This window comes from Lottia gigantea (assembly GCF_000327385.1).
Source record: "Lottia gigantea unplaced genomic scaffold LOTGIsca_90, whole genome shotgun sequence".
NCBI classification, from domain to species: Eukaryota; Metazoa; Mollusca; class Gastropoda; family Lottiidae; genus Lottia; species Lottia gigantea.
This window is the reverse complement of record NW_008710951.1, coordinates 1,007,502-1,032,171: the sequence shown is the minus strand read 5'-3', so window position 1 is coordinate 1,032,171 and position 24,670 is coordinate 1,007,502. Positions and strand designations below refer to the sequence as shown.

Here is a 24,670-nt window from a genome sequence, read left to right as displayed (position 1 = left end):
AATACTGAGATGTGGCAACACGAACGGTCTTGGTCGGAAACTTTTGTCGTTGACAAGAGTGATCTGCGGGCACACGAGTAGGCCTAGACAAAAATCTCCAGTTGGTCTTTTCCACCATGTCGATAATGACGTGCGAAGCGTGCACTTGAAAAAAAAATGAGTCTGTTAGGATGATGACTGTCTTGTCTTGCAGACGATAAAATAATCGGAGACAATAATTATCAAACTTGTTTGATATTATAAAACAAACTTGTCGTGCAAGCACGGGCACACGCGCGATTTTACTCAAGACTTTAATCGGCGACAAAAATCTCCGACCAAGACCGCCCGTGCGCCCGCACCTAAAGTAGCTTAATTGTACATAAAATTATTTAGAATAGTATGCAATGGTAGACCGGCCTGATGGCCTAGTGGGTATTGAGAACGTGGCCGTGATCAAGAAAAAAAACGTACGTGTCTAGTTTTGGTTTTATTTTCAGATTTGGACTTTAGTTAAGTCCATATTAATGCTTAAATGGTTAAATTTAGAATCAAGATTAAAGATGTTAATGTTCTTATTCTCAACCAGGAAAGGATTCTTAACAGTAAAAATATATTTATTAGTTCGTCTGTTAATCATTGATTCCAACAGCAGGTAGGCCAAAACCCCATAGGCCTATCATAATGGCATAAGATATTCAAACTAACCAAAGCTGCGATTGCACGTGTAGGCCTACGTAAGCGTAGCCTAACTCAAACTCAAGCTCGATCTCAAAATCAAACTCAAAACGTGAAATCTTACGTCCGTACGATGATTCCGCAATATCGTCAACGTAAAAGTGTGATAATGGGTCAGGAAACATGCACAGTAGATGTAATAAAGGGGATTCCCCTATTGGCATCTTGAAAGCTGTATGTAACGACTCACAAACACAATAAATCGCTCACTGTGCCATCCGATGCGTTTACGAAGATGTTCAGTCTGAGGTCACATGTAAGAAAATTGGATTTGGTAAAGAGTTGGATAGAAATTACTCTTGTCCGTTTTTTATTGAGTATGCAGCGTTTGAGTTTGAGTCCACATACACATGTAATCCTAGCTTAATAGACTTGCACGTAGCCATTTTTAAGTTTTGTTTTGTTTGTATACAAAAAACAAGCATGGAATAATGAAAACCTCTGTCATAATACGAAACCGAGGAACAAGGGATAACGTCATTTAATTCAGCGTCATAATAACACAACGTCAACAATCAGAATGCTCGACATGTTACCACAGACGACAGAAACAAAATGGAAGTCGCAGCTTCACCATATCTAGATTCAAATTCTGGGTTAAAGGAATTTCGCGATCAGCTGAACGAAATTAGGGAACAAGAACTATTTTGTGATGTGAAAATCAGACTGAACAATGGTGAAAATTGTACTCTTTCTGTGCACAGAGCCATTCTGGCAAGCTGCAGTCCATTTTTCAGATCTCTTTTCACGTCTGCCATGGCGGACTCCAAGAAGGTGGAGATTCTTCTTCCAGAAATCTCAAAAGAAGAGATAGAGACCATAATACAGTTTGCGTACACGAACCAAGTTGATCTGTCACCAGATACGATAGAGTCAATTTTCATCGCAGCAGACAGACTTCATGTATTGGGACTTCTAAAATTATGTGCTAATTACCTTGAAGAAAATGTCGACCCATTAAATGCTGTTGGTGTTTACAGACTTGCGCACCATTGTCACTGCAGATTTCTGGAAGTTCGGGTGGAGAACTACATTGTGACACACTTTGATCAAGTTTGGAAAGAAAGTGCAGAATTCCTGCAGTTGCACATTAACGAGTTGTTGCCTATACTGCAACACAATCGGTTGAATGTACCCACAGAAAATATGGTGGTCCAGGCTTCTATGAGATGGGTACATCACTATCCAAAACGAAAGAGACATTACTATGATCTGCTAGCAACCGCCAGATTAGGAAGATGTGACAAATTTTTCATCGAAGACGTTATTTTGAAGAATAAGACAATTATGGCCCAAAAAGCCTGTCGTGATTTGGTCTATAAAGCTTATGCTATGAGCCAATTCACTTTGCTACAAAAAACTCAGAATTATCTGAATGCTCCGTGTTACATGTTAATGCCCAGAAATCCACATGGAGTGATCTTCATTCTTGGTGGTTGGACGAACGATAGTGTTTGTGGACATATGGAATCGTATGATAATCGGGTTGGTAGGTGGTACTCCTTAAAAACGACGGTGGAAGAAAAACCGTTGGCCTATCATGCCCTTGTTACTCATGGACGTTTTGTTTATGTAATCGGGGGCTTTACAACAGCTACATGCTTGAACACAGTCAAACGATGGGATCCACTTGAAGAGCAATGGGAAGTCATAGCTAACATGCATGATAAAAGATGTTATGTTGGTGCAGCTGCTATTGATAATTATGTATACGCTTGTGGAGGATTTGATGGAGAAACAAGACATAGTTCTGCTGAAAAATACTGTCCACAAAAGAATCAATGGTGCTACATCGCTCCGATGAGATCGATCAGAAGTGATTCTGGTGTTTGTGCCCTCGATGGTAAGCCTTGGTGCCCTGCATTGCAATGGATTGGAAAATCCCATTTTATGACCATTTGTATGTACAACGTTATTAAACGCCTCCAATAGGTTGCGATTGCAAAGAATTTCTTTCCTTTCGGAATAATTAATGTTGCTACGATTGGATTTATCAACCCATAGTTCAAAGCTTGCAATCTCAAATCAGCCTCTGATAAATATTTTTGATGGTTATCGAGCTATGGTGATTTCACTTGCCATTCATTAAGGTGATAGAACATTTTTTTCGTCAACTCCGGGTTGCAAGATTGAGGACGTTCCACTTGCGTCTCTTAATACTGTAAACTTACTTCTTGGAATATGTTTAAGTTCGGCATTTTGATTCAAGGATTTTGCATGTTCTTATTGTTATATATATGCGTGTGATTAATGCTGTTTCTGAAACTTTTCCATTAACGCATAGGTCTTCTGTACGTCTGTGGTGGTTTTGATGGTGGAGCATGTTTGATTAGCACAGAAGTTTACTCCCCAAAAACAAACCAATGGACAATGATTGAGGACATGGGGATACATAGAAGCGGGGTAGCAGTTGCTAGTTTTGAAGGCTATATTTATGTCCTTGGTGGTTTTAATGGACTTCAAAGATTAGGCTCAGGTATATTTGTTATCGCTATCCAAATTGTGTTTATTGAGTCTACCTGAAAAACGTTGGTATTTATGATTCGTCAGTATCGTCAACGTCATCTCTTAAAGACCCAACAAGTCGACCTTACAAGAACACCCAAAAAACAAAATTAGAATTTTTATATTTGTCTTTCCTACGCCTGCTGTTTGGTTCTTCTAACTCAGGGACACTGTCGGTGGGGTTTAATAATTTGTCATGCTGTAGGCATACTTACTCTCTCTTTCCTCTATTGCCCCTGTCATTTAACTTAAATTTTATTCTAATTTCTTTTTCACAGTGGAGCGGTATCATCCCGCCACTAAAAAATGGTCGACAGTGAATGGCATGTCCCATTCTAGGAGTAACTTCGCCATAACAACTCTTGAGAGGAAGATTTATGCTATTGGTGGCTTTAACGGTAAATATGTGCGTTAATATACTATATACCATTTAAACATTAGTTTTCTTTCATATGAACTCAATATAACAAAAATAAATGCAGCTGTTCAACCGATCCCCTTGCTCGATCTAAACTGCGAAACACATACAGAAACAAGTGAATGATCGGGTTATAAAAGCTATTAAACTTGCCTTTCCCGTCGTCCAGATACTACATTATATCACAAGATCATCAGAATCTAGTTATATACACAGATGATACTAATAACACTGAAAACCACAGTCCATGGCTGCAGGACTACATCAGAACCCAGATCGCCACCCAGAAAGCCCGCTGAGACCTATTTTGACAATCGGCGGACTAATAAATAAAGACAACTTTACATAAAGAAATCTTCAAGGTGTGTTCTGCCTTCTATAAACTTAAAAAAAATTTCTTTATCCCCAGGTACGTCAACAAGCAATACCGTAGAATGTTACGATATAGATAAAGATGAATGGACGACAGTAAAAAATCTAGTTGTAGGACGCAGTGCTACTAGCGCCTGTACCGTATATGGACTACTAAATGTCATGGATTATACTTTTTTCACGAAGGACTTACCTTACCAGCAACGCTCTAACGCGATAAGCACCAGAGTATAATAATATCCAGCTATCCGATTCAGCTAGATACAAGTTACGGCATTAGGACCATGACGTTTTCTATGGTTTGCTGAGAAACTAAGCTTATTGAGTCCTTGCAAGCCTGATATATACATGCACTAAGCCTTTACTTAGAAGACGTTGGTGCTGTTACATCCTGAATATGTTTTTGGTACAACTGTCAGCAACATTGGTATTTTTGGAAGATCCAAGGTCTTCCGTACCGATATTCTCAGCAACCCAAGTGATATACGCCTATGCGTCAGAGTAAAAAAAAAAATACAAGCTGTCGTTCATGATAGACTGCATCTCCAAGTATTTTAACCCACTGGTATCCGTCTTTCATCAGCGGATAGGAAGATATCCTCTGATGGAAGTACATGTACTCAACTCACTGTTTAATATTCATTCACCATCAGTCTGAAGGTGTAATACGTTCGATAGTGACGATGTTATCTGAGAGACGCAAGAAACAGTAAGCAACAGATGTTACCTGGTTTGTGAATTTTGGAAGAGAAAGTAATTGTGCAATAAATATCATATATTTATCTAAATCTTTTGTCTTCACCAGAATCTTTTGCATCATCTAAATATCGCAGCAAAGGGAAACCCAAGTGGATGAAATAGTTCTTTTGTAGAAGAAATAGAGTTTTGGTGTTAATCAAATGTGCATGTTTGTTGCAATAACTGCAAGGGCTCTTGGCAAATATATTGTTACCATTTTAGGACATTGTAACATTACACGTATGAGATACTGTCGAGGACATCTTTAAATGGCGAACATTACAAAATTTTACACGTCTGCCAGTGTTGATATTTGTACATAAAAGCTACTATTCCATTTGAGCAGCAAATGGATCATTATAACTCATCAGATGATGTCAATGCACTAGAATAAGACCAGAAAATTACAAAAATATGAAATGAATTTTTACAGATCCTACTGATCTGTACTGTAATGAACTCATATATTTTTGCAATGCCATAAAGCATGAGAGAATTTCCTGCTGATGACAGCACAAACTCTGGATTTCCAGTTATCAATTCACACATCTTGTGAATCATATTCATCTTCATCAATTCCCATGATATCTCTGATGGTTTCAGAAATGCTCATCACAGACTTGGCTTCCAAGCTAAGATTATGACATCAGAAACTACATTTCTAAAACAGCTGGTCTTATGAATATTAGGATGGACTTTATATTCAAAAATGTCAATATCATTTCAGTTTCAGTCCATAGAATTATACACAAGTCCTAATATCATACTTTCACCAAACAAAAGGTGCCCTTTCTCGTAACATTCTAGCATTAAACTGTTTCCATTCTCTTTGATATATCCATAATTCTTGTGTTGTATCCAGACAAGCCAAGATGGCCGCTCCCTTCCAACAAATTATCCTAGGATCACCATCCTGTAAAACACAAGGAAAGAACCTCAGACGTGATGTTGTATGGTTTTTAAATAGTCACAGGTAGTGTCAGAAATCTACATTTTATGGGTGATGAACCTGGTTCATATTTGGATTTTTCTGTTTTTTTCTTTACCTTAGATTTTGAGAGTATATCCATGCTCTCCATCTGTAAACGTTGATAATGTGGAATGTTGGGTATTATACGATTTGTTAAACATTTCTGAGTGCATTCATAATTCATTCCTCCACCAACCAATAAAACACAGCTATACATCTTTCTTTTGATATCATCATTACCTGAAGGTTAATAAAAATTCCACAATAATATTGTTAGCCTAGTTGATAAATCCAGTTGCAGAGCGCCATCAGGAATATCACATCAGCGTTCAGGCATTCACACATAAACAGAGCAGGGCAACTTTAAATCAATCATTCGCTATGGAGGATTTTGTTTGTGTGTTCCTATTGCTTGACAGCCAAGCTGCGAGCGGAAAAAATACAGCCATATATCCTGAATGTGTCGCTGTGTATCGCTCCGCTTGAACTGAGGGTCTGTACAATCAAAACTAACTAATCACTAATGCTGCTTCGAAAAAAAAGAATATGCTCAATTTTCTCATATTGGCCTTCCCAAACATGGCTAAAATATATTTAACAAATAAGTAAACTTTTGATAATGTCGGACTATATTATAGCCTTTTTGGTCTGTCAGGATCACGGATTAGTGTCGTAATTCATAATATACAGAATATTGTAGTACCGTACGCAAAGTTCTTTTAGGCTGATATAAGAGGGAAATTAATCAAGACCAAAAATATGTCGGATTGCGCAGAATGTTGAGTACTCAGATTTCGGAATCACAGAGTACACTGTACTTACTACACTTTTCAATACTGTATAGTATAGCCTCATCTATACCCATCAACTGAGTTACAGGCCCTTCTTCTAGCTCTTCATCTTCTTCCATTTCTTTACGTCTGTCTTTACTAGTATCATTCTGTTGGAGGCTATCAGTATTGGTTTGGAGATTATCAGGTGCTTCATTCGAATCATCATCCATTTGTGAAGATACAAACTGGCTATCATCTTGATTCATACTAATATCTGTATCTTTCATTTCCTCTGCTCCTTTCTTAGATGACAGTTTACCTGCCTAAACAAATTAACAAAGCATTTAATGCATGGCTTTGGTTTAGCAATGCCAATTGCCAGATATTAGATATAGGAAGTCAAAGAGAATAACCTTGAAACCAAGACAAAATACATCATGCAATATACATGTAAACAGAAATAAACACCAATGTTTTATAAAAATTCGAACATGAAATCACAAACAGTCCTCATAAAATGATGATCAATGCTACAAGATAACTACCAAGGAAAGTGACAGTGAATTCAACTGAAATTTCTGTGTGTGTCTGTCCCAGAGAAAGGGGGGCTACTTCAGTTATTCTATAGCAGATTATACTTTTTGACTTTTTAACACATTAGAAAGTGACTGTATAAAATGTATTATAATGCTGCCCCTTTACCTCTCTGTTCTGTCGTTGTGTTTGAATGAGATAATGATCATCATGAGGATCAGACGGATCACCTTCATTACGACCTTGAACTCTGACTAAGTGGTTGCCTTGGAGACCAAACATATCTGGATATAACAAACTTAATGGTGTTAAAACCAGTTCATCTCCCATTTTCACATAATAATGTACAGCATTCTTCGACACTTTCTTTATTTCTATTTCTTGGTCCAGAATACCATAAACATCCTAAAAAAATGAAAATGTTCACATAAGACATAATAAATAAATAAATAAATAAATAAATAAAAAATAAATAAATGAGAGTTGAATGAACTGCTATGGAATATCATGAACTCTCAAAGGCATCATAAAACTGAATTGATATTTCATTTTAAGCCCAAATGACAAGTGAACACAATTACTTGTCAAAATTTAACAAGTTTTATGCTGAAATAAAAAATTGGCAAAATCTGAGTAAAGGCTCACTTTTCTTTCTGTACGTAAAATGAAGAGAAATTTAAGTGTGGGAAGGTCAAAGCCAGACAAACTTCAGTTTTGCCACTGATTAATTTATGATCTATACCATACCAAATCTAGATGACAATAGGTCTCTTTTAAATCTTGTAAAACAAAGCCATCGACTAGACTGCTATAATTCAGGTCACGTAGAGGTACTCCAGCTCGTCCTAATAACCAATGAAATACTCTAGTAACATCTCCACCGCCATATTCCATTGTTATCCTGAAATACACATCCAAAGTTTGGTTCCCAATTTTTGTGTTCAATTTGTACATCTGAAAGCAAAGCCTACATCACTTGAACATTAACCCTTTCAAGAATAAACTTGAAGATTAACCCTTTTAAGAATAAACTTGAACATTAACCCTTTCAAGAATAAACTGGAACATTAAACCTTTCAAGAATAAACTGGAACATTAACCCTTTCAATATAAACTTGAACATTAACCCTTCCAAACCTGGAATCCAATATACTGGATCCAAAATTACACACCACAATACCTAAGCGACTGGTTAACCGACGGTTACAAAGTGACATCACACCAAGTTAAAGTCATAAGCTTCAACATATTATATTACTTGGAGTTCAGGGTATATGAAGTTTTTTTCATTTATACTCAGGGTTCAAAGGGTTAAAATTTCTTATAAAATAGGACATTTTGTTGTTTTAAATAACTACATTGTTTGATGTCAGCTAGAATAAAGTTCCAAAGAAATTTTTTGTACATCACTCCCTTTGATAATTGTATAAGTTGGATAGGACAGGATAGTACCTGGTATGTTTGTTAGAAATACCATCTTCTACACAGCAGACACTTGTCTTTTGATCTCCAACATCTACAACACAGGCACTAGTAACACCACACCCAAACACAGCACATACTGATTCCTGTAATATAAAACACACTTGTTATACCACACTCAAACACAGCACCTACTGATTCCTGTAATATAAAACACACTTGTAATACCACACACCCAAACACAGCACATACTAATTCCTGTAATATAAAACACACTTGTTATACCACACTCAAACACAGCACCTACTGATTCCTGTAATATAAAACACACTTGTAATACCACAACCAAACACACTTGTAATACCACAGCCAAACATAGGACATACTGATTCCTCCTGTAATATAAAACACATAGTAACACCACAATCAAACACAGCACATACTGATTCCTGAAATACACATATCATCACCACAACCAAACAAAGCACATACTGATTCCTGTAATATAAAACACACTTGTAACACCACACCCAAACACAGCACATACTGATTCCTGTAATATAAAACACACTTGTAATACCACAACCAAACACACTTGTAATACCACAGCCAAACACAGGACATACTGGTTCCTCCTGTAATATAAAACACATAGTAACACCACAATCAAACACAGCACATACTGATTCCTGAATACACATATCATCACCACAACCAAACACAGCACATACTGATTCCTGTAATATAAAACACACTTGTAATACCACAACCAAACACAGCACCTACTGATTCCTGTAATATAAAACGTAATCACTAGTAACACCACAACCAAACACAGCACCTACTGATTCCTGTAATATAAAACGTAATCACTAGTAACACCACAACCGAACACAGCACATACTGATTCCTGTAATATAAAACACAGACACTAGTAAAACCACAACCAAACACAGTACCTACTGATTCCTGTAATATAAAACACAGACACTAGTAAAACCACAACCAAACACAGTACATAGAATCCATCAGAATATGACAAAATCTTACCTGATGGACAATAACACCAGCAAATCCAAGATTATCTAATAACATATCTACCATGGCAATCACATGTTTATGTATGTAAATATCAGGTATCAATAATATCACACGATATACCTGAATAAAATAAACATTAAACAGGGAATAATTTACTGAGAAACCAACTTTTAAGCCAGCATATTAGACAAATTCTGCATAGTGGGACAATTATTTTTTTTTTGTTACACTTTGCTATCTCTAACTGGTCACCACAAAACACTGGTATATGGCTGATAATTTTAAAATCACAACTTGCCATCTTATGGCCAAGACTTGCACCTGATGGTATTTCTTTTGGAGGAATCTACTACTATTAATCCTGATTTTGCCATTCTTTTGACAAGATTTTCTTTTAAAGGAATTGTTTTCCTTGTATAGATTTTTATTGCTGTTAGAAAGATACCCCAGTTACTGTTCACTATATGCTTTGGTACTTAAAGAAGAGTCTAAATTCATATTCACAATAAAGAAATAACAAACCTTAAAATCTGCCTTAGAAATATCAAGATAATGTTCTATAACATACAGCCATATTGTTTCAAGATCAGCTATAACTGCTGTTAGTGAACCACCAGGTCCTTCATGAATGTTGAGCTGTCCTCTTTGTATCGGCCATGACAATCTATATTGATCAGATGGATGGACATGGATTGCCTGGTGAAAAAAAAAATCTTTGAAAATACAGTGGGCTTGAATAAAGTATCGCATACATCAAGAGGTTTCAAAAATACCACAAAAGGTCTCCTAATTGTCGTACAAAACAATATTCATTGTCATCATAAATCATAAAATTTCATGCTTAAAAGAAAAACTTGCCTAAGTACAAAAGCAGTGAAAATTTTGAAAGATTAATCCACATGTTTCTGGCTCTAGACACTACAGTGCTTTTTTTGTTCAGTAACTATGCAAATTGTCATAATCATTTTGGTAAAGATCTTTAACAAAGAAAATATACACTTACATCTTCTCCAATTAAAAAAGAAGGCTTTGATGATGTATTTGCCCATTCTTTTACACACTTAATATCAGTTCTCTCTGCCTGTACTGTTGTATTATGATTAGCCAACTAAAAATACATAATAAGCACATTTTCACATATCAATATTAACATGTGCAGGTCTCATTCATTTCCCTCCTCTAAATCTACAATTTGCCATTCATTTTTCTTCTGTCCTTACATTAGTTTTCGAACCAAAAACTCATAGTTTTTTGCATTCTAGAAATTAGCAACAAGATACTTTTAGTTAAAACTATAAAGAGACAGATGCTCCATTTTTTTGACCAATCATACTTTAGTCTCAGAAACGAGAATTTTTTTAGCTAAGCCAATCAGTAATAGTGTTCCCAACTCATTGTCGAAATTTGAGTCTTCAAATCCATGTGTGTCCAGAATTATCTGCGTTTGAATGTTAAAATAACAACTCATTATTTTAAGATACTCTACGATTTATAGAAAATTCCTATTTGAAGTATTTTTAAAAGAATTATGTGATTTCAGTACATGTACTTCTGAAGACTATTTACATATATTCAAGATTAAATTTAACCCCCCAAAATGCTGCAACTGTCCCTTTAAAATAAGGTAACAACAGACACATTTTACTATAGTTTGATCCCTACTTTTCCTTAATTTGAGCAATTAACTTTTCCAAACTATTAAAAACATCAAACTAACCTCTCTATATGATGTGGAAGGTCTGATATTTCCATTCTCCATCACTCTATTAGATAGTACTTCTTCTGCTGTTTTTAAACCATGTTTCATTACCTGTTTAGAATCAGATTGCTGAAATTAAAAATCAATAAAATTTATCAAAACAAATAATGGCTGCTACTTAGACATGCCAGACTTCAGTGTTTCAATCAAAACTAGGGCTGGGTGATATTGATTCATGTTGTCATCACGATATGGGTATATATCGCGATATTTCTTAAGCATGGTTTTTACTGATTTTTGATACAAAATGTTTCTTGTTTTTCCATCTAAATCTCAAAAACACTCCAGTCTTGAATATCATGAAAAAAACATCTGTTTCAAACATTAATTCACAGTAATAAATACATAATACGAAATATGACAAAAAACAGCAGGATTTTTATTTTTACTCAGAAAGCACAATTCTCATGACAGATCTTGACAGCCCTCATAAACATTTGTCAAATAAACCTAATAAAAAAAATATGGAACGAAAGTTTTGATTAATTTTTATAAAACTGCATGAAACTTTAACCACTGATGTTGTTCCAATAAGCTATGTTTATAGAGAGCAATTTTTCCTTATTATTAGAATACCAGTTTGTCTCACATGTCCATAATAATTAATTCATAATTAGCTAAATTAGATGAGAATTACCAACAAAATTCCAATGAGTGACTGATATTGAAAGGTTAAAAAGTTGTTTATCCTGACTGTACATACATGGACATTTATGACTGGTTAAAACTCTAAATTGCAATTGCTTAATTTGACACTAAAAAATAAGGAATTCCATCTTTAAACATCACCTACCATACTCTGAGGTCTCATCCATATTGTAGACTGTGTCTGTTGATTAATAGGTGATTTATTTCTACGTGAGATACAGTGAGGTATTGTTAATGGCTGACTGTCAACAGCTCTACCAATCAATAAATTCAATGATCCTGGTTGAATTATAATAATTTGACCTGGTTGAATTGGTTGCTTAAAGTAAAAATTTATACACATAGAGACTTATTAAACACAAGATAAATAATCGTCTAGTGTTAGAATAGATCATTTTCAATCGAAAATTTGAATATAGGCCTCAAATCCAAGAAATTTCAACAAAAAATGTTCCACATTTTATCTGAAAATTATCCTCTAATATTAATACTTTTAAATATATAAGCTTAGAACTAATCAATAGATAATGTCATTTAAAGACTAAAACTTAAAATAGTGTCAGTCGTTTTAAAACTGATGAAAAAGATTCAGTAAAACATGATTTACCAACTAATTGGTGAAGACGAATAAGACGGCAATCTCATACCTTGACCATGATAATAGACATTAACAGTAATTACACTAGATCTACTACTAGTATAACTTAAGTACTAAACCCTACTAAATTACAATAATAATAAAACACATTTCAGATTTCGTTCACTGGCATGTAATAACAGCTATAAAAATCTATCAAACTACTCACTTCAACTGAAGGCTCTGGGGCAGCGTGCACAAAGGGTTTTTTGCTTGAGGTAGGGGGCATTTTGCAAGTATTTTTGCAGATTTCTAAATTAAATTTCTTAAATTTCCATTACCGGAAGTACTTTCAATGTGAACTACGTCATCACTTTTGTTGTAAAGAGCAGTATTTATTTCGCTACTAAAAAGAATGAAATGTGCTTAAATCGATTGAGTTGCAAGAAATAGAATAATAACGAAATATCTATTTTTAGAAATGATCTGCAAAATCCTGAAGATTGATTATTGGCACAATCTGATTAGATTACTTTCACTACAATAATTACTCCTTTTCACGTGACTGAAATCGTCTTTCTGATTGGCCGAATTATGAAATACTGCGGGAAATTTCTCGTACAGGGCAGTCTGGATGAGGATTTCTTAGCGAAAGTTGAGAAATCCCCCGCTAACCCTAGCTTATCATAGTCGTCCTTTCATTTTGGTTTGTTTTTTCCTTCAGCTTTTTGTCGACTAGGAAGGACGACTTACTGTCCAAAAAGCTGATAGTCCAGACCTTGTGGGGTGTCGAAATATCTCACATTGAAGACATATTTGTGGTTGAATTCGACAGGGTTGTGATGTCAATCAAAGATGGCAGACGAGGGTTTGTCCCTTTTCCGACCATTTTCGGTGAATGTCACATTTCCAGACCCCCACAAATAGTAACTTGCCACTATGTAGGTTAATCCTGCAGTGAATTATGCAGCGATACCTATGTCAAGGCATACAGCATTACATTCTCGCATTATGTGAGTAGAGCAGATTTAGTCACAGGCACTCTTTACATAGTGCTATATTGTAATTCTTGAGTCTTGAATATTATATAGGGCCTAGTCTTCAGAAATACTACAAATGTACGAAATAGTATTACGCATAATTCCTTCAAAAATATCTCGAACAAGGAAATTATTTTCATATTTCAAAAGATGTCCTTTTTATATATGGCAGTGTCTCATAAAAAGACGACTAGTTTTTGTTAACTTTCAAACTCGGTTACTTCTGGACACATAGATTTGAAGATCTAAATTTCGACGGTGAGCTGTGAACACTAGCCTTTTACTTATTGGCTTAGTTAAACAAAAAATCCCGTTTCTGAGACTAAAGTAGGCCCATCTGTTCCTTTATGTAAGTTGTTCCCATTTCTGACAAATTAAAAAACATGAATTTATTACGCTTTTGTCTTTAAAAATATGGACCCTCTTAGACGCTCCATGGGAGGCTTACACAGAGTTGCTGCATTAGTTTGAGAGGGTTCTACCCCAAGAGAAAATGGAAATATTTCATTAGTAATAGTGATCAGTTGCTTGTCAATAGTAACTGGTTTCTTTTCAACCATCCTAATCATTATAGCAAAGTTCTTTGAACTGATAATCTTTTTCAACATCAGAAAATCTGCTTTTAGAAAATGTATACAAAAACACATTTGTAGAAAAATACTTTATTTAATAAAATGATAGAATCAGAAATTGGTTATGAAAAATATAGCAAAATCTAAAAATTGCAAGGAGGAAATATTATTTAAGCAGAAAACTGGAATGTAGTATTATTACTTGTCTTATAGATCAGTAATGGCCGGAAATCTAAATAATTTGTTTGTGTTGTTTTTATATTTGAATGATTTGTGGCACTATTTTAATAAACTAATTACTATTATCAAAACCTTAATCGAGTTCTCGAGAAAGTTTTGAAATATTAATTTCCATTTTTTTTAGAATGATAAAATCTTATATAGAATAGATTAAAGTTGGGTTGCCGCATTCCTTTAGACTCACATCAAGTTTACTATTTGATGAATTGAAAGATACAAAAGTATAAAATAACATCTAAAATGTGGGATGAAAATAGTATAAAAAATTGCTGTCAGCTTTGCGTAAAATTATGTCAGAAACGGAAAAATTGAGTAATTCATGATGTAAGGTGTTTTTTTCTTTTTGATATGTTCTAGTTCAAAGATAAAGCATTATAAAGGGATAGAAAACATAAAAATAAAAATTCAAAAAAAATTCAGTGGCTCAGACAAAGTCTTAGAAAAATATTCAGAAAATGAATTTAAAATTTTCATATATTATTATAATTTCCGAAAATAAACTGTGGTTCTTTTAGCACTGCGGAATTTTCAGGAATTCAACGATCTTAATTTACTGGTTAATGTGCTTTACAAAAGATCAAAATTACGAGTCGAATACTTATGCAAATGCATCCGAATTACATTTTATTACAACACTTTTGCTATCAAGAAAATATCTGAACTACTGAATTACACTTAAAAAAAATATAGATGATGATTTGAAAAGTCCGTTCTGTGTTTTTGTCCCCGTTGATAATGATTGTATTTTGGATTTTTTTCTGTAAAAGAGAGTTATTAGGCTATAGACATTGCAACTATTTAAAAACTTTTGTTAAAGGTGTTATTTTCACATTTGTGACATTTTGTTTGTTTCTCTTGTTCAAAAGTGTGTTTTGAAATTTGTTTGTATAATGCGCTAGTTTGCATCTTCAATACATGTATATGTTCAGACTATTTTATTCAAATGGAATTTTTGTTTTTCAAATCATCATCAAAATCATCTTCTTAATCTATATAATCTGGATATGGTACTGTTTCCTTGTATGGTGTTTGAACCTCGAACTGTTCCCTGGGCGGGGTCACTAGTCTAACTTGGGGAAGTCTTTCACCCTTAGGTGAACTGCGGGACATCTCAAACGTACTTGGTCCAAAGTGACTGCCTTGTGATGAAGAGGCTTTTCTACCATTACCATTTATACCACTCGATGCAGGACTACTCTATAAATAGAAAACAGAATATGCTTCAGTATTTGATTAATTTTACTAGAAGTTAAATATATATTAGCACGAATTACAAAATATGTCTTTATATGGCTAAGTATTAGATTTTTCGATTAAAAAGACGATGGCTTTAAGAGCTGAGGATAGTATTGTTGGGTAATTCAAAAATTAATTTGAGTTTCACAATCCCATAAACCGCAGTCAGCAACAGACCGGTCCTACTATAAGCGCTTCGATTGGTTAAAAATTAACGTCATTGGCATACGGTTGCAATAGAAACCTTGTTAGATGGGTGAGACGAAAATATGAGAAAAAACGCATTTGTAATTTAATTTTAATTAGATTGTTGTTCATTTTACTTACATTCATAGATGGTACACCAATTAGTTCCTGTTCTCTCATTGGCCCATTTAAACCATCATATTGATATCGTCTATTAAACATCACCATTTGACTTGATCCTGACCGAGACTGAAATAAATGAAAAAGGGACATTGATCATAAAAGGACCGCAATATGAATTAGATTTATCAAATGTACTGCTCAATGACCATTCGGTTTTAAAAAAAACTGCATCTGTGTCGGTAATGTTGAATTGCGTTGTGTCTTCTTTTGGCGAGACTCTTTACTACCGGTATTTACCAGTGATTCGTCAAGAGGTATTAATATTGCAGAGATTTTGTGTCAGAATTATTCCCTAAATGCTATAGAGCTAATCATTTGTATCCAAATCGTACGAAGTTGGTTTCAGAGAGATCGCGGATTGTTTGCTCAATGACTTCCCACTCTAAGCTGACATGTTAAGGCAAGCTTGTAAATAAAAGAAAATAAGCTTACCCTAGGATATTCTTCTTCATTCTAAAAAATAAAAATAAAAATGGTTCATTACTTGATTCCTCTTGAGTCCTTTTCCTTAAGACCGAAAGGTTAAAATGCTTTTGCTAGAAAAAGTTAATCTTACATGTTTTATGTGATTTCTGTTTGCAAATGTTCCGAAGATCTCTAGATGCCCCAATAACTAACAACTTATTGTAGTTCAAATGAAATTAAGCTTTGAAACTGATTTCAAAAGCCTAAAAATATTAATACTCACGTCAAGATTATACGCGTTGTTATCAAAGGTAATCTGTTTCTTGTCATCGTCACTAGAATGGTTTGAATTATTTGATCCATAGCGATTGAAAAACTTAGACCACTTGACCCGACTGAAACAAAAATATTTTTAAATGAATACCATCATGTTATTGTCTGAAACAAGTCCAATGTAAACAATGTTATCTAATATCTCTGCTTTTTGTTCTGTATTGTGCTCGTTTGTTCCAAAATATCCTTGTGTAATCCACGATATCCTTGTGAGTCCACATCATCTTCGTGTGAACCACTATATCCTTGTATGATCAATGACATTCTACTCCACAATATCTTTGTGTGTCCCAAAATAACCTTGTGTATTCCATGATATCCATGTTTGAACCACATATCCTTGTGAGTCCACATGGATATCATGGGTAATGTGTGTTCCACAATATCCTTGGGTGCTCCACGATATTCGTCTGTGATCCACGATATCGATGTGTTAAACAATCGCTTTGCATGCTTTTTGAATATCAACTGTCATAACAATTAACAAATTGTATCTTACCCTCTTCTAACCATGCAGATGTAACAAATCAAGGCAATGATTGCCATCATTAACAGTACACCAATAACTATCAAAGCAATCATCCAACCAACCAGTCCATCGCAGTTAGGTTCATCTTGAGAACAGGCACATTCATAGCGATTCTCATAGTTATAACAAACATACGGCCAGCTACATGGAGAACTTGTACATTCATCATAGTCGTCCTGGCATCTTGAACCAACCCAACCATCTGCACATTTACATGAATAGTGATCATCAAAACTCTCAGCTCGACGATAATTCTCACAGGTATATGTAGCATCAGAGGCTTAAAAATAATTTATATTCATAATAAACACAATAAATCTGCACGTCTCAATTTACATGTGAAATGACAGAGTTCAAACAGGACCCACTCCCACGCCCCACCTTCAACACGAGTCATTTAGGATTGGAGTCAATTCCTTTCTACATCACATCAACAGCTCATCGAAAACTTACATTTTGGTTGACAAGTTCCTCCATTCAGACAAGGCATCATCATCATGGCCATTCTAATACTGACAACATCAGAGCTGGTTCCGGCATCATCAGTAATAAACATCCTTATGTCGTCATAGCCAGATACTCCTTCTTCAGGTTCATAGGTCATTGTATAATATAACCACTTCATTTGATTGACAGGATGTGGTAGGGACATTCTGTTACACGGTAGACTTGATTCCTGAAAATCAAAAAAATATTCTAAGATAAAAGTTCGATTTGAAGACAAATTCTGCAATCTGATTGGACAATTAGAAAATATAAATCTGAATTTAAAATTAAGTATCCAATCAAGAACAGGGTACAGTTTTAGAGAATAAGGGCCCTAAACGTCATTGATCCAGTCATCGTGTATTATGCAATCTCTCTGCAAGAGCTACATACACTATGGTACTCTTTTTAATATAATAAGCCTATTTTACCTTCGCTTCAATTCCGCAACTTGGAGTATTTTCATACCCCGGACTGATAGTGAGTGAACCATTTTTAGGTCGATCAATAAATAATCTAAGTTTATCGCTGGTATCCACATCATATACACCGAATGTCCACGAATATTGGTGAGAATCATTCAAACCTAATCTATTCTGTTCCATCAGGAGCTAGAACAAAAAATCATAAAAATTATAATGGATCATCCAGCAAAATTTTCGTTATCTTTTACCATTTCAAGTCAAATAACTTTCAAAGAGTAGCAGTGGATCGGGTATCTAGAAAAACTGATTAAAAGATGATTTCTTGGCCAGCAGGATTTGCATTAATAAATGCCACAGGAAGTACGAAATCGTCCTTTCCAGAACTGTCCAGAGCAAATTTAGAACCTACCACGACAGTTTCTGTAGGATCTGATAGCAATAAGCTTTTATCTTTTTTCAAAGCAAAAACCGTCGGGGCATCATTAGCTTCAGTTACTACGATCTTCAACGTCTCTTCGGTTTCTTCTGGAGGTATTTCTTCTGATTGTACTTCTGTTATTTTAACAGGAACTTCTATTTCTCCTGAACAATCTTTACATGGTAAATACATTAGTCTAAAAAAACAAAAATGGTCTAATTAAAGAAATCATTTACTACCTAATCAGACTTAACACAAAACTTTTTCTGCAAAAGGGTAAAACTTATATCTCCAAAAGTCTTACTTTAAAAAATTGCTCAATATTGCTTCTGAAATATATCAAAACTATGAATAAGAAGACAATGTGTCGGAGCTACTGCAAGTGGGTTAGAAGATGATGATGGGGATATTGCGAGTAGAAGATGATGATGATGGTGCTGCGAGAGAGTAAGAGATGATGATGATAGAATTCGAGAACACGATGAGGATATTGCGAGTAGAAGATGGTGGTGAAAGAACTGCTAGTAGTAGATGATAATGATGATGAAGAGACTTGCTATTGATGTTGGTGATAATGCTGATGATGATGATAATACTTTTAATGCTGATAATGAAAAAGAACTTACAATCCTTTAGCTGTGAGATTCACACTGCCAAGTGATGCTGACGGTGTGGAACCAAATGAATACACAACTTCATCTCCTTCTGGGTCTACCACCTTCAATTGATACACGATAGTTCCTACAAAATCAGAATCGAAATATTAGACTTCAGCTTAAATCACTTGATGACTCTAATCTTGTACTTTGGTTTTAGCCACAGAACCTATTACATGTATATAACAGACACACTTTCCAGGCACCACCAGACTAAGCCAATCTGCCCGGCCCCTTACAGCCGTTTGTCCCCCCAGATTAGGGAGGTTGGCGCTGCCAAGGGACGATGAAGTATTTCAATCGCTTACCTTCATCTTCTATCATGGTGAATTGTCTGGGTACATCAGGAGCTAACTGTGGTGGAGTGTTGGGTATTTTACGTAATACATCAGTTACCATAAACTGTGTATCTCTTTTGAAATATGCATCTTTTCCTACAGCTCGTTTTGTTCTGGTGGTTACAGTTTCATCTGAACTCCATGTATCACATACCTTAAATAATCAGAAAAGAGTTAAAGGCATTGTATTTGTAAGATAACAGTTCAGATACTAGGGTCATAGCTGGTTGTGTTTTACTTGAAAAATAAATTCAGGGGGAGAGATCTGGTTGAACCCCTGTTTACTGACCGTGATTCAACACATGCCCTTAGGGCATTTCATAGTTTTTGAGACAAAAGCCAATGTTTAGAAATTTTCCTTATAATTGTACTAAACATTAGACAATACAATTTTGAAACCACTGTGGTCGAAAAATAATCTAGAATTTATTACCTTAATCTTAATTTCTCCTGTAGTCTCATTAACTATTTCTGTGTTTGCTTCATTTTTGCATGTTCTTTTACTGAGTTCCCATATTGATTTAGCTGAAGTAAGAGAATAAAATAAAATTGAAAAAGGGCCGTGTTAAAGGGAAACTATCAAAATCGAAACATTTGCTCTCCTTTTAATAATTAGCGTAGGAGAAACAAAAAATGCACAAGCATAGGCTATCAAAAGAAAGAATGGTGGCACAGTGCTGAGGACGCTCAAGGCTTACAACTGGCTCCGTGAACCAAAGTTTGCTTCGAGGGAGATATTTAAAAAAAAAAATCTAGTGGCAGTGTTTGAGATCGAACGTAATGTATTAACTAATGAGAACTTTACCTGGATTCCAATGTATCAACATAGGTTGTTTATCAGCATCTGTTGTAGCTGGATTGTATTTGATGGTGAATTCTAGTGGACCAGGCATAGGAAGATTACCAACTGATGTTACACTGAACGATTTATCTCCTGCGTTGGGATTTAATCTGAAATTCAAAATTAAGGAATGTTAAATGCTGGAAAGAAAAGTAACAAATGGGTGCCAAATAATTCTGAGGATTGGCGACATCGTCGGAAGAGTTGGCATGGAAAAAGCGTCTAGTTGTTCGGAAGCGACAGACTATGTACTTTAAAGATCCCTTGAGACTCGACTGGTGGAAAGTGAAAAAGAGTAGGCTAATGCCGTTTTCCCTCATTGCGCACTGCATCACATTTTCTGTCTTCATTCGCCTATTAATTTCAGGAGAGTAGGACGTAAAATTCCATTCCACTTCATTTAGAAGTGTAATAAAAAAGAAGATAGTAGTTGTACCTATTGAGAAGTAATCTATGAAGATATCGAGATTGAGTCAACGTAGTGGCAGGGTTTGTTATATATGATATAAATTCTGTACTAGCATCAGATCTATAATCGGCCTCTAATTGAACTGTAGTCAGTTCTGTTTCCATGATGGTCTGACCTGGTTGTAGACCTAAATAAAGAAAAATGACTGATAAGTAAACTAAACGATTAACACTCCAGTTGTGGCTGTTGAACTTTGAATTGGGATGGAAGAGGTTCGGTCAAAAAAATATTGGCAAATATAGCGAGCGACCCAGGCAACGAGCCATTCAAGAGTAGTCCGGTGACTGGTTGTCATGGAAAAAATTTGAAAATAAAGGGCCCAAATTCAGCATGTCATGCAATATTGAAAGAGTAGTCTCATAAATGTTTCACTAAGAGAGCGTGTACCTGCGACACACAAAACTTCAAGAAGTGCTAATGAGTTAACAATTAAATCTGCCAAGGTTCTATTTGTATTCTCCCATTTCATTGTTGGGAAGTTAGTTTATCTTGAGAGCTTACACATTGGAATCCGAATTTGATAATGACCAAAACCTCTCGAAATACATACCCGGTGGAGTTTTAATAACAACATCTGTGACAGCACGTTTCTTTCTACCGGTGGAAGATCCTAGACTAACTTCAACACTTTCACCATTTGTAGAGGTGGCCATTTTGGAATTAGCGTCAACAATGATAGAAGTACCGACATTTCTAACAGTACAGCGTCTAGCTTCGTTACACATTCTCATACACAAGAACAGAGTTCTTCCAGGTTCCATCTTGTAACCAGTGGTAGCAGTGGAAGTGTCGTTTGTGTCTGTTTGATTCGGGTTATAGGCACCAATTGGTTCAACCTTTTCCCCATTGATCTGTAACCAGCCATCTTTGATTGCGACTTCTCCAGACACATTGTAACCAACCCAAGTAAATGGGAATATATCGTCACAAGGATCTACTGTACTACCAACACCAAAATCTGAAATCAGCATTGAATCATAAGACAAAATAAACAAAATGGCGAATACAAGAAACAGAACTATTAGTTCTGCAAGTTTCAAAATTGATGGTAAATGAGTTCTGCTCTAAAGAACTTTCTGGGTGCGGACTACAAATTGTGGATTGTGATTTGGAGAGATGCATCTGCATGTTCTTGGATATGAAACGCCTATAGACAATATATATTTAATTACCATATTCTCTAATAGAGGGATCAGCACTAACAGTCCAGGAACATCCAATGGAACTTGGATCTGTTGATTTCATAGCAGTAGGTGGTGAAACTTTCTCTGTAAATGGCTCAGCACCTGTGATGTTGGTATTTATATCAGCGATATCAGGAGCGTTCAGCAACACCGTTACACCTGTAATAATAGTAATAATAGTAACGACAATAGTACTATCATAATGATAGTAATGATAATAATCATCATTATCATAATAGTAACAATGATAATGATGATAATAATAATGATAATGATAATGATAATGATAATAATAATAATGATAATAATAATAGTAATATCAATAATGATAATGATAATAATAAAAATAATAATAATGATAATGATAATGTTGCGGTTGGGATGTTAAATCCACTCAAAAAAAGGCGTATCCTCGATGCAATAATGAGACGAGCTTAAAAGATTTGTAAAAGCATTATGTGACGCATTGTAGTTTCCTCAGAGTTAATATTTTACTATACCTTTCTGTTCATTGTAGACAGTTTCTAAGCCTGCACCATTTCTACATTTGACAGAAACATAGTAGGTAGAATTATCTTCCAATATTCCTAACAGATTTCTGTTGGTTCCTGAAGGATTTATACCAGTTGATACATACTCTTGAATATCCAGTCCTCCTGGTGTAGTTCCTATAGCCCATTGATACTCCTAAAAGAACCAAGTAAGCTTATTAAGCCCTTTCATACAAATCATATAATAACACGCAACATGAGCACACATTATGTCTTGAAAATTTGTTTCAATTTTCAGCTAAAATTTGTGACATTTTGGGGTGAAAATTCTAGGAGAGAAATGTGTTTCTTATCGATGTAATCTCACAAAAAAAGTATATTTTTATCAAAGCAAATACATTCAAAGCAACTTTATTATTGAAATTGTCAGAGCAATATATAGAGATAAGTATTATCATTACAAAACATACCACTATCAAACTTTCTGTATCTTCACAGAGGAAAATGGATCTGATGGTGTCATTAGAAGCTTGGTAGGACACGGGAGTAAAATTACCCTGGTATACATCAATATATAGGAAGGTTTCTTCAAAGACCTCTGGTGGAGTAACATCAACATAGAAACCATTAGATGAAGATATTACACTCATTCCTGAGCCAAGAACAGCTTTCACTGAAATAAGACCAATGTATCCACATAAACAAATTATCAGTATGGATATTTCCATGAGCCCCCACCTGAGCATCTGAAAATTCACAAGAGAACCATTGAAAAATAGAATTAATTTGGTGTCTTCTTACACATACTTTGGGTTAAAAACGTATTAAAGTAAAATTTCTGAATTTGGTAGAAATGAAGTGGGGGTGCAATTGGAGGGTACAAACTATTTCCTGGGGCAAATGCCAGATACCCTTCCCCCTCTCCGCCTAGCGCCTCATCGGGTCTGTCTGGCGCCAAATCATACGCAATGAAAACCTCTATTCTACTATGTTCTTGACTAATGCAGATATTGGTCATTTAACCAACTGTAAGAGTTGGCAATATTGACCACTGTGGTTTTGATGTTGTATTTTCCTCTAATCTTACCTGTGAAATGGTAATGTATAGCTTTTTCAGTTCCATTCACTATTTCTGTGGCATTTAGCTCCAAATTGTTCAGTTTAAGATTATGTTGAGTCACTTTTTGACTGTTACATGGTGGTAGACATTCAAATCTATCACACGGTGTCTGACATGGAATACATGGTCTTGTTACCTACAACAAGAATTTGAACATAACTTTGATGGGTTGTTTTACATACAGTTGCTTTTGCTTTGAAGGCAAAAGAAGTCTTTGTGAATATTGCAGATATCTGCATGAGGATAATCAAATTGGGTCTTAGTGTACATGTACTGAATCCAATACATCAAACATCTGTAGCTATTTAACCTTCTGATAGCTATTTTCACAGACGACAACTCTCAAAATAGCCATTAATTTAATACAAGGGATTAAATTGTTTTGATTTCAAAAAGTCACTAAAGGCAAGGGTCCTCAGATATTAATAGCAGCTTTTGCGATAGTGATGTTATAAAAAGCTTATTTCTGGTGTCTGGTGTCAACAATTTGCACCATCCCAATTTTGAGTGTCCCCGATACACATAAAAAGTTTTGAAAATCTCTTTACAATCTCTTCATGATTCTTAATACTTCCACTAACCTCTCTGAAGGGCACCACATTATCACTGTTAACTCTCGTACCAATTCCTGCTTCAAATTTCACAACGGCATTCTTACCACCACGGAATGGTCGACCAAGGCGACATATGGCATTACTTTCTGGTGGCATAATGAGGTCTGTAAATATGGCCTTAGTTGACCACAGTTCAAACATGTCTTCAACTTTAGTTGGTAATGGAGGCAGATAGTTCTTCCAGTTCCAGACGTGAAGGAAGAGTTTCGTTTCAACTGAAAGTTCTGGTATTCCACAAAGTTCGGATATTTCGTCATCATTAACATAAACATTCAGACACCAAGTACCCTGAAAAGGAACATCAAAATATTAAAATGGCAGCAAAAAGGGCTGATCTCACTAAATGTAGTTATGTTAAAATGCAATTTTAAACACGGTATCCTGTGATATAAGTAATCGAGCCTTAAGAAAAAAAGAAGAAAAGAAACAA

The 24,670-nt window shown here is 35.2% G+C and overlaps 3 protein-coding genes across 3 annotated transcripts in view; 1 reads left to right on the top strand and 2 right to left on the bottom strand.

Moving 5' to 3' along the window:
- Positions 1 to 1,224: 1,224 nt before the first annotated feature.
- LOTGIDRAFT_197896 (hypothetical protein) lies at positions 1,225 to 5,048 on the top strand. Its single transcript, XM_009068540.1, has 4 exons — positions 1,225 to 2,560; positions 3,002 to 3,193; positions 3,501 to 3,620; positions 4,050 to 5,048. Exons 1-4 carry the CDS (start codon positions 1,273 to 1,275, stop codon positions 4,244 to 4,246), a joined length of 1,797 nt encoding a protein of 598 aa, XP_009066788.1. The 5' UTR covers positions 1,225 to 1,272; the 3' UTR covers positions 4,247 to 5,048.
- A 471-nt stretch (positions 5,049 to 5,519) lies between these two features.
- On the bottom strand, positions 5,520 to 12,240 carry LOTGIDRAFT_134368 (hypothetical protein; the record flags this gene model as incomplete). The annotated part of the gene is made up of 11 exons (XM_009068539.1): positions 5,520 to 5,663; positions 5,797 to 5,960; positions 6,543 to 6,816; positions 7,196 to 7,432; positions 7,775 to 7,928; positions 8,480 to 8,595; positions 9,500 to 9,610; positions 10,013 to 10,186; positions 10,494 to 10,598; positions 11,208 to 11,318; positions 12,043 to 12,240. The coding sequence occupies 11 exons, from the start codon at positions 12,238 to 12,240 to the stop codon at positions 5,520 to 5,522; spliced, it is 1,788 nt and encodes a 595-aa protein (XP_009066787.1).
- Positions 12,241 to 15,310: 3,070 nt separating this feature from the next.
- The window catches only part of LOTGIDRAFT_236952 (hypothetical protein), a gene marked incomplete at both ends in the record, with an annotated part of 71,061 nt that continues 61,701 nt past the window's right edge, over positions 15,311 to 24,670 (bottom strand). The window contains 19 exons of the mRNA XM_009068538.1: positions 15,311 to 15,523; positions 15,890 to 15,997; positions 16,364 to 16,384; positions 16,620 to 16,731; positions 17,169 to 17,478; positions 17,652 to 17,874; positions 18,116 to 18,295; positions 18,519 to 18,723; positions 19,154 to 19,268; positions 19,492 to 19,675; positions 19,955 to 20,046; positions 20,327 to 20,472; positions 20,799 to 20,958; positions 21,382 to 21,789; positions 22,004 to 22,174; positions 22,516 to 22,702; positions 22,977 to 23,179; positions 23,594 to 23,762; positions 24,208 to 24,528. Of these exons, the coding sequence (XP_009066786.1) occupies positions 15,311 to 15,523; positions 15,890 to 15,997; positions 16,364 to 16,384; positions 16,620 to 16,731; positions 17,169 to 17,478; positions 17,652 to 17,874; positions 18,116 to 18,295; positions 18,519 to 18,723; positions 19,154 to 19,268; positions 19,492 to 19,675; positions 19,955 to 20,046; positions 20,327 to 20,472; positions 20,799 to 20,958; positions 21,382 to 21,789; positions 22,004 to 22,174; positions 22,516 to 22,702; positions 22,977 to 23,179; positions 23,594 to 23,762; positions 24,208 to 24,528 (3,528 nt within the window). The remainder of the gene's footprint in view (positions 15,524 to 15,889; positions 15,998 to 16,363; positions 16,385 to 16,619; positions 16,732 to 17,168; positions 17,479 to 17,651; positions 17,875 to 18,115; positions 18,296 to 18,518; positions 18,724 to 19,153; positions 19,269 to 19,491; positions 19,676 to 19,954; positions 20,047 to 20,326; positions 20,473 to 20,798; positions 20,959 to 21,381; positions 21,790 to 22,003; positions 22,175 to 22,515; positions 22,703 to 22,976; positions 23,180 to 23,593; positions 23,763 to 24,207; positions 24,529 to 24,670) is intronic.

What these genes read in the sequence shown, in the direction of transcription:
- LOTGIDRAFT_197896 (XM_009068540.1), top strand. Translation starts at nt 1,273, where the DNA reads ATGGAAGTCGCAGCTTCACCATATCTAGATTCAAATTCTGGGTTAAAG. An exon ending in TGGTGTTTGTGCCCTCGATG is followed by an intron (nt 2,561 to 3,001) that starts GTAAGCCTTGGT and finishes ATTAACGCATAG; the next exon opens with GTCTTCTGTACGTCTGTGGT. An exon ending in TGCTATTGGTGGCTTTAACG is followed by an intron (nt 3,621 to 4,049) that starts GTAAATATGTGC and finishes CTTTATCCCCAG; the next exon opens with GTACGTCAACAAGCAATACC.